Source organism: Petaurus breviceps, unplaced genomic scaffold (genome assembly GCF_028583685.1).
Source record: "Petaurus breviceps papuanus isolate PSGF00001 unplaced genomic scaffold, PetGlider_PUasm1.0 90842, whole genome shotgun sequence".
Taxonomy (NCBI): Eukaryota; Metazoa; Chordata; class Mammalia; order Diprotodontia; family Petauridae; genus Petaurus; species Petaurus breviceps.
Window position 1 is genome coordinate 7,295,681 of NW_027187358.1, and position 10,625 is coordinate 7,306,305.

Below are 10,625 nucleotides of genomic sequence, written 5' to 3' on the forward strand. Positions count from 1 at the left end.
AGGCTGAGGCATAGTTTGGAGAACAGAATTAATAGATAGCCAGAAAAGTTTCCTTGAATATTTTGGCAAACTAACTGCTGAGGGATAGACATGGTAGACAAATGGCCAAAAGTTGGAAAAAATTTGTCCCCATATACATACATTTCAACTCTCCTTTGTATCTGACACATTTTAAATGTAGTTGTGATTATACTGTCAATGCATCAATATCATAATCAATATCTCAAATATTAACTGCCTACTGTCTTCTAGACATTTAATAGGGTACAGTTTGTAAGACTCAGTTTATTTTCTCTTTGATGCTTTACCTGCTCTGTGTTTAAATCCTACTTCTGACATATACTAGCTGTGGGTCCATGGGTGAGTCACTTAACTTCTCAGGGTCCTAAGACTTTAAGCTACAGAATAGTTGCTATTTGGTGGTGAACATTTCCCCCAAAGCAATGAAATCATAACTCCATAACAAAACAAAGCAAAATTACTTGACATTAAAGTACACTTAGCCATAAGAGACAGATTGTCACTTGGTAATTGCATCATAGTCCAGCCAACCAACCCTCCTGTAGACATAGTTAACTGACCAGAAAATTATCGAATTTTCCCCACATTTTCTCTGTGTAAATCAAATGTTTTTTAATAAAATAATTATAAAAATTAAAGAGTGGAATGGATCAAATTTTTAAAAAATAAATATTGAAGTATAATTTCTTACCCTTTCCATTAATCCTTACCTGTTATTAATCACTATTCACTATGAAATTATTTATTTTTATTGATCAGTTCTGTTTTTACACAGCCAAACACATAAAGAAAAAGAGAAACCCTAAAGTCCATTAATCCAAAAAAATACAAAAGACTGTTTATATATGAACAAAAGTACATACCATTATACATTTTTATAATTTGCCATTTTAAAAAAATGTGGTTGTATGCCTTAACAGTATAGTACCAATAGCTTTCTTTCTATTTAATCTGATCCTGTACTTTTCCCCTAATTCTTCTCTACATTTAAAAAGTATCTTAACATTTCTCTTCAAACACTGACTCTAGTCATTAGATAAATTCATCAATTCTGTGTTAGACATGCTCCCACCCACAAGAATGAATAGACAGCCTCTGTAGAGATTAAAATTTTCACATGAAGTAACTATCAACCTATCTTGATTAATAATTCTTCCATCTTAGAGGTTTATATCTTCATTTCTTGTTCACCTAACATTCTGCTATATAGAAGCCTTCTTCTAGTAAAGGAGACATAGCTACTTTTTCATCATTCCATCCATGCAAACCCAGGCGCTGGTCTTAGCATAAGCCTGCTTCCCTGACCCTGCCACGTATTCCCCACACATCCTCCCCAAACTATAGACTCTTAGAGGTAAAAGAGAACCCAGAAAATCACTCTTAATTCTTTTCTCTCTATACTATGGAATAATCCCAACCAAATAGTGGGTTATTATAGGGAGGGAGACTCCACAACTTTCTCTGGTAGCCCATTTAAACCCTCACTTGTTACCCTGGCAGATCAAATTCCTCCCAAAGCCTACCATAGTATCTTTCACATGGTAGGCATTTCATCATTGTTTGTGGAATTGAATTATTGCATTATATCCAAATGAAAATGTCCATAATTTCCCTATTTTGGAACATCTGTGAAAGTGGAAAACACCTGGTTACTCTCTGAATAAGTAACCTTTCATGTTTTTATCATTCTATATTGGTCTCCCTAGGCTTCTTTTCTTTATTTTCACCATAGGACCTATTTTCTCTTCTCTTCCTCATTTGTGTTGTTCTCTGAAGCCATCATCTATTTCTCCACATTCTTTTCATTTTGGAAAAACCCAGGGAGATGCAATCTTTTAAGAAAGGTCTGACTATAGCTGAATATAGGGCCAAGGTTATTTCTCAGCCCTTTCCTATCATTTGCTTGTTAATCCATGCCATTATCTTCTTGACTTTGTAAAGAAAACCACTACAGTACTGTCCTTCCCTTTCCCATTGTAGTTAGTACTTGCTTCCCCCAAGAATCAATCAATCTGTCAATCAACAAATCTTTATTGAACACTTTATTCAATTAAATTCAACAAACATTTATTAAGAGTCTTCTCCATGCAGGGCATTGTGTGGGGCTACAAAGGTAGATTCAACTCAGATGCATTTCTCAGGGACTGTTCAATATAATAGGAAAAGTTGATCATCTAATGGCTTTCTGTTTGACCACTGTTGCACTAAACATTGTAGGGAATACAAAAAAGTAATCCTTGTCCTCATGGAGCTTAAAACCAATGCACACAAAAGCCTAGAGACAATTAAGTGCTGGAGGAATTCAGAGAAGGAAAAAAAAATGTCAGTAGTTTTGGCACTGGATTTGGCATCAGAGAACTGGGTCTCAAGTCCCACTTCTGTCACTACTTGTATGGTCTGAAGCAAGTCCTATTGCCACTCTGGTCCTCAGTTTCCTGATCTGTAAAATTGAGCAGTTGAATTTGATGACCTCCATGGTTCCTCCCAGCTATTTCTAAAATCAGTATTGCCAAAATAACCGATCAATCAATAAATCAAGCAACATTTATTAAATATCTGCTCTATGTGAGGTAGGTATGTGTTAGGTACTAGAGATACAAAGAAAAGGAATGAAACAATCCCTATTTGAAAGGACTTTATAGTCTAATGAGGGAGACAAGAATGTGTGTGTGTATGTATATGTGTGTATAAAATGAATAGAAGGAGAATAGAAATAAATTAGCTAAAGTCAAGGCAATTTGAGAGGGAGGTCACTAGGACTTGAGAGAGTTAGGAAAGATGACTCATGTAGAACTTGGTGCTTAAGTTGCAGCTTGAAGAAAGAGGCGTATGCTCTGAAGCAGAGAGGACTCCTAGACATAGAGCATGGCCAGTCACAGAGCCTGGAGATTGAGCACCAAGTGCCGAGCTGCTGCCTGGCTCCAGTCACTCCAATCATTCAGTCAGCCTCATCCTCTCCCCTTCTCAATCTCTTATTCTTTCCTCTCCCCTGATTCTTTGTTTATCGATTGTTTAACTGCAATAGTTGAGAGAGAGAGAAAGAGAGAGAGAGAGAGAGAGAGAGAGAGAGAGAGAGAGAGAGAGAGAGAGAGAGAGAGAGTTTTCTTCTTATTGATGTTTGTCTACATAGTACCCTCTCTGAAAGTTACCTCCACAACTTCTTCACATCTGAAGGCTGAGCCTCCCCACTCCCCTTCCCCAAGGCAGTTACTACCTCTAGGTTCAAATGTACTCATTGGGTCCATATTCCTAAAAGTATAGCTTATGAGCCCCCACCAATCAGTACCTTTTAATAGTCAGCTATTATACAAAATTATCTCAAAGGTATTTATAATGTGTATAATTGTATGTTTGTATATGCATATGTATGTATATATGTGTATGTATATATATTTGTGTATATCTATTATCGATAGATAGATACATAGCTAGATATAGATATAGATCTATCTGTACTTAATTGTTGCCTTCTTGGGGGAGAGGGGGAAGAAAGGGGGGTAAAGAACAAAGTAAAAATGCAGAGAAGAGAACAAAAGAAAACTTATAAGGAAGCCCCAAAAATGGACATCGTAGAACACAAAGCATATTATTTATTATATAGACTTTCTTGAAATGGAAGTTTATTGTATATTTTGAATCCTCTCTTATGTTCTGCTGTGCACATGGCAATGGTTTCTTTTTCTTATTGTATATTTAAGTTTTAGTATTTACATTTAAAATAAATTAATAAAAAGGCATTTATAAAGATACTATAATGAGAACTGTAGTCACAAAATATCCTCCACACCCCACCACCAAATAAACCTAGGGCATACTCTCCCACAAATACACAGCATCAGTGGAAAGGGTGGACACGTACTTAAGAGTCCACTAGTAATGAGTCACAGAGGAAAGGAACGCATGATGCCAAGGATTCTCGTGCCTCCAGCACTCCAGGGCCCTGATGCCCTTCCTCTTCTTGTGCTGTCCTCCCGCTGCTTCTCCCTGTGGTCAGTCCCTCTCCTGGGGGAAGCACTCCTCAGGGCTCCCTGAGTCTTCCCTCCATGACTCAAGTCTTGTCCTCCAGGGTTAGTTCTCTTGAATCCACGGTGGGTTCTCTTCCCTGTGGACAAAGGTTACACTTCTTAGAGCTGCTTCCTGCCTCCGTTTCTATGTGTCTGTCTCAGTCTGTCTCCCACTGGGTAGATGACCCTGTTACAAAATTGTATTACTGATATTGAGGGTTGAGGAGGGGGAAAGTCCCCTCCTCTCTGATGCCCTTTGGTAGAGGTGCAGGGGTCATGCTCCATAAAGCTTCTCCCTTCTCTAAAGTGCTTCATTCCTCCCAGGTCTAACCAGGTAAAGACCAGACAGATCTTGGACTTTTGTTGTTATTGTTATTATTTTTAACTTGGTTAGTATGTTAATACCTCTCTTTTCTGCCCCTTCATTTCTGTGATTACATCAAACAGCTGGGAGGAGGAGAGCCAAATTCCAGCCCACTCATCCACCCTCAGATCTCCTCCCTAGTTAAACATTTGTTTTCCCCAGCAAATCAACCAAAGTGTTTTTCAGTTTTGAATAGTTGTCTGGTGACTTGGGGAGGCCCAAACATTATTCTTTGGAGAACCTTCCTTAGTGCCATGTGCTAAAGAGACTTACTACGGCACAGTTCTTTAACAGACTAGGAATTGACATTCTTCCATGAGGATTCTGACCCACCATAGTTAGTGGGCCTGGAGATTACACTCAGCCCACAAATATATGTTGTTGCAATTCTACACATAAAGATCATTTTACAAAATCCTAATGGGTTGCTGTTTGCTTGTCTTATACTTGCTTCAACGCAAAGACATTTAAAAAAAAAAGAAAAAAAAAGATAATCAGACTTCCCCCTCAGAGGGAAAGGCTAGTCTAAATAGAACTTCTAACACAGATAGAGAATCTGGGGTTGACTGGAAGTCACTTCCCCTCACCACTTTTCAGGTAAGAAACCAAATTGTCATGGGTAAAAATTCTTCTGCATCCCTGCAACACAGAGGACACCCAGAATTTCTCCAGAGATCTCTGTGACACACAGCGCATTCCAACTAGAGGTCTAGAGAAACATTTTGGATGGGTCCCTGCAACACATGGGTACTAGAAATTTCCACAAGGGAACCCCTGTAACATCTACAGCAATCTGAACAGAGGTCCAGACTCATCCTTCACCAGAAAAATAGGCTAGCTTAAAAAAAGAAATCAAAATCAGATAAGTCCCCAAGAGCTGTGGGGCTCCCAAAAAGGGATTAAGCCCTTGGAGGTGATTACCCAGGGCTTTTAGGCCATCAGTCAAACCTTATCCTATGGACCCACAGTCCATAAAGATCTTGGATTAGCTGGCTACCCTTGTATCCCAATAAGACACACAGTATAAATCTGATCAAAAGTAAAATAAAATAAAAATCAAATGAACGAGCGCCTACATTATGCTCTAGATGAATTACTAGGCACCAGTATTCTAAGATTGTAACATCTAAAATACTCATATCAGCTTCTGTACTTGTAATGGACACACAAGTGCAATGAACATCAGTACATCTGCATTCAACAATGCAAAAGTTTTCTCAAAAGGTAAAGGGCTTAAATCTTTGTGGAGAGGGGTTCCACCTTCCTTGCCACCACCACCATGTGCTGAACGATTTCAACCTACCAGCAGATTGGCACAGGACTCTGGGCATGGTAGCAGCCCCCCTCCTCTGTTGCTGCTTCCAGCCTAGCCCACACAGCCTTCCTAACCAACTGTCAACCGCTTGTCACATGTGGGGCAAACAAGTCAGGCTAGCTGAAGCAACAAGGCATGCTGAGGGAGAAACAGGAGGCAGAACATGCAGTCAAACTCCTATCACTGCTTGATCACCATCTCCCCTCCAACCCTGATAGAGCCAACTCAGGACTCTGAACTTGGGACCCTTGGGAGTCAAAGTACTTCCAGCCCGGTGCCTCTACCATTGCCCAGGAAAGCAACTCCTGTATTTTGTTGGTAACCTGGCTACTGGTCACAGCTCCTTGAGACTCCTTGCCACCAAAGTCCTAGGCAATGTCAGCTTCAGAATGTCTGACATCAGAAACAGACGTGATGTTATTAGTGCAAAAAATATTAAAAAAGAAAGCATCAACATCTGTTTTGCCCCAGTATCCTGAGGACCATGGGACTTGTCCATCTGACTTACTGCTGAAACCTTCCATATGTGTCGTCTCCTCCATTTAAATGTGAGCTCCTTGAGAGCAGGAACTGTCTTACTCTTCTCCTTACACCCTCAACACTTAGAAAAGCGGTTTGCACATAGCAGTTGGTTAATATATGCTTCACTCTTTCATTCGTATTATATTTAACTCCTTATGGTATCTCTTACTGTAACAGTAAGAATAGAGGCAGAAGGTGTCCTATGAATTTGGTTGATCTATTATAACAGCTTTGTTTTCGTTAGACACACTCCTAAAGAAGAGACAGTAGAGAATCATTCTTTGGGCTACTACACAGACATTGTTCTTGGCAAGTAGTTCGTCCATACAACGGTATAGTTTCAGCACTGGAAGCCTTCACCAGGAAACTTTTCCCCTGCTACAATAAAAACTCCAGTCTCAGCCTGAGCTTATGAATATCTCATCTGGTTACAATTGGCCCAAGTCTGGGGATCCATGAGGAGTTTTCTAACTCCAGAGAAAGATGTTATATACTCCAGGTCTCCAAGGCAAAGCCTAATGAAGACAAGGCCAGACAGGAGCAATTTGGAGAGTGACAGACCAACAACAGATGCTATTAAGAGGTCAAAAGAGAAAAATGAAAGATCATATAGAACTAGATATCAACATGGAGGTCGAGGCAAAAAATCAAGTGTTTCTATGACCTCTGTCACAGCCTGACTAGACTGGATCTTTTGTTACAGAACCTTTTACTTCTAGGTCGCTGGTTTGAGTCCAACCTCAATGGCATTTATAGTCATAGAAATTCATTACCATTTCAGTGCTATTCATTGATTTGTATAAGATAGGTTGCTGGAGGATCCCATTGTTTTGGTGGGCAGCCTCAGAAATCTCCAGAGACATGAGAGCTTGAGAAACAGTAGGCCTGAAAAGGGGAGGTTTTCCCCCAGCCTTTCTAAGGGAAGCAAAGTATCTGCAGTTCTGAGAATATTTACTAAGAAGTAGCTTCAAAGTTGCTGTATGTTGACTGGCCATTTGGGAGATTGGGTTGAGAGCTGCTCAACATGGTAGGGAGACAATATTATGGAAAGGGAATTAGAAACAGGAATCAGACAAGGATCTTGTATATTTAAGTGATCTGGGGGAGTCAAATCAAAGTGTTAGGAGAGAAAGTGGTTGCGGTGTTTGAACATTTGGAATTGGAAAGAACGTGTGAGAGTGTGTGCAGAGGTTAGGAGCACTGTGTTTGGAACATGGCATGAGAGCAAAGGGACTCAAGAAAGTATGACAATAAGAACAACCTTGGTCCATTGTGGACATGGTCTGAAAGTAAATTGGTTGAGGCTATATAGAGGTATGGGGCTGAGACCTAGTTGCTGGTACACACCCACACACAGGACTACTTACATACATATGTATATACATACATATATTTACATACACACACATACACACGTATACATCATACCAGTCTGGAGTGGACTGTGATGAGAGTTTGTAACAGCAGATTCTATTCAGTTGATTATATCTTGAACTTCTTAGCTGTTCTGGTTTTTGTTTCAGAAAATGAGTGCCCAAGGAGGGAGTGGGTAGGATAAGGTCACCTAGGGGTGTTGAGTGATATGGTATCACCCAATGGGTGGTTAGAAGAGCTGATTCTGCAAAAATCTAAGCTGTGATGAACTTAAACCCTGAGTGACATCAACAGTTCACTCAGAACCCTACCAGCCCACCTTCTCCCTACCATGTTAAAGCCTAGGCCTGTCAGGTGTGGATCCAGTCCCATGGCCTAGTGATGTTTTGACTTGATTTGGTTAACAATGGTTAAAATATCCTTCCCCTCCCCCTTTTCTATAAAGGCATCTGAATAGAAGGAAATTCAGACCTCAATTTCTCCTTTTTAGCGTTGTGTCAACATGGGTAATTAGCCTTGTACTTATCTGCATTAGTATCATTAGAATTGAAAACCCATTTTAATCTGGATTCTGTTCTCTTCTCAATGTCAGCCTGTTTCTGGACCAGTACAGACCTAGCCTTGTTGATGCAATAAAGAGATTACTCCAGCCCAGTGTAAGTATGTTTCTATTTTCTCCTGAACACTGGCTTCAGAATAATTAGTCTGTGCACAATGATTGAGAGAGTAATGGAATGGCAGGATTAATGTCATGTAATACTTTAATACTTATTATGTCCAACTTCAATTGAGTCTTCTAATCTATCAGATTCTTTCCTAATCATAAACCAGGAAACTTCTTACACTTGGCCTTCTGATAAGGAACACAGTGGGTAGCAAAAGAAATGAAAGCGCTTCAAAGATAGGGTGAGATCATTTTTTATCAAAGCGTTTGTGGAGTATGTGCTTTTGATAACAATGTCTTCATATTAAAGTAAAAGTACAAGACGGAAAGTTTTTACTTTGGTTCCTATCATGCATAATCCCTTCAATGGTAACCTTTGCCATTGTGTACTTATTTATTGTGAAAGAACATTATTTCTCCTCTCTTCGTTTCTGTTTATGTCAAAGGGAAAGAACTTTCGATGAATCTGGATATTAAAACTTCTTTTCTTTCCAAAGTAAGCCCCATATTTACATATTACAGACATTAGGTCACAATGAAGCCAGGCATGGCATCAAGCTTTGTGCACATTTTTTACATTTATACATCCATTTATGCCTGTGAGTAAATTACATAGTTTAATATCTACCCTTATTTTGTTGGGCTGTTATGCTAAGCTAGGAGGTCCTATAACTGAGATGGAGAGTGAATGAACGTCTATTTAAAGCAGGGAAACATGTTTAAAGCCCAAGCATAAAAAAATTATATAAGTATGTGAGACACTTGCTGTGCCCTAAGAATTTAAAATAGGTTAATGATGTTAACCTAGTTCTGACCTACTCACTATAAGGCAGAAACTTACATTTCCATAGGAAATGAGATAGACTATTTGTGAAGAAAAGACTTTCCAAATTTTTCTTTTAAAAGTCTTTAAAGAAAATAATTTACACTTTAGTCTCTAACCTCAGCCAGACTAATAATACCTTTTAATCTTGTGTTTATATTTTTTTCTTGCTGAAAGCTCCTAAAGCATTCTGATAATCATCTTCTGCTTTACACTGTTGTTGGAGTTTTTATTTTTTAATTTTGTTATCTCTAGGTAGCTCCCAAATGTATAAATAGCTTCCTCTGAAGAACTCCAAAAGCTTTGCAAGTGTTAATCAATTAAATTAGATTGGCCTTTGTAGTCCCCACTGTGAGGTAGGTAGATACTCCTGAGGTGAGGAAGAGCCATATTAAAAGCTATTGAAGGCTGCTTCCATGGTTGACTGACCATTCTAACATGGGGGTGGAGGAAGGAATGTCTGGCAACTTGGTCCTCCTGACTAGCCTTGGGGGCTGGGAGCCACAGCTCAGAGGTAAGCACTTAAAATGCAATGATGTTAAAGAAGAATGGCATTGAAATTCTGGAATGGGAAGGTCTGTAGAAAAATGTCATCAATCAATACGTCATTTTCAATATCCCCTGTATGTTGCATGGTACAAACAGTCCTTTCCTAATCACCAACATTCCTTAAAGCAGATTTGTGGCAAATACAACTAATTCCACTTTGCTGAGGATTTGCCTGATCTACCTGGGATCACAGTAGAAGAGTACTAGGGTAGCTAGTGGGTCAAAGGGCAGATGAGATTGGGATTTTTAGCAGTTCTCCCCCCCCCCCCATTAAAAATTGAACCATTGGGCCATGCACCCATCCATACAGCAAACCCTCGCAGAAGGAAGGCAGCCAACCGATCAAGGGCACAGAGCTGTGGGAAGAATGCAGCTAATGCCAGATGGTAGTTGGTATTTATCCACAATATTAGAAAGATCCAAATCTCTGAATCAGGAGCTAAAATCAAATGAAATGACACCAGTTAAGACTCATTTATGGTACAAGATATCCCCTCTTAGTGGGTGCATAACACAGTGGGCAGTGTGGACCCCAAACCAGGAAGATCCAGCTTCCAATTCCAACTCCTAGCCATGTGCCATTGAGCATGTCATGACTTCTCTGGGCTCAAATTTCCTCATCAGTAAATTGGAGATAATAATACCTATAATGCCTACCTTATAGGGCTATGATGAAGCTTAAATGAGGTAAAGTGTGTAGAGTGTCTTACAACAGTCAAGGGCTAGGTTAAATGTCAGTTATTATTGTTGAGACTAACATTCATATGTCACATTCCCTGGGACCAAGGCCCAGTGGGTCTCACCTATCTTTTTTGACATGTGGAAGCTCTGTCATTATTGAGAGACAGATAGATAAACAGAGAGAAAGAGACAGAGAAAGAGGGGAAAGGGAAGAAGGAAAGGAAAGGGAAGGGAAGGAGAGGGGAGGAAAAGAAAGGAAAAGAAAGGAAAGGAAAGGAAAGGAAAGGAAAGGAAAGGAAAGGAAAGGA

The 10,625-nt window shown here is 39.6% G+C and overlaps 1 protein-coding gene across 1 annotated transcript in view; it reads left to right on the forward strand.

Moving 5' to 3' along the window:
• Nucleotides 1–10,625, forward strand: part of CAMKMT (calmodulin-lysine N-methyltransferase) — a 536,206-nt gene that overhangs the window by 507,671 nt on the left and 17,910 nt on the right. Inside the window, 1 exon segment of the mRNA XM_069071614.1 lies at nt 8,193–8,256. Coding sequence (XP_068927715.1) covers nt 8,193–8,256 — 64 coding nt within the window.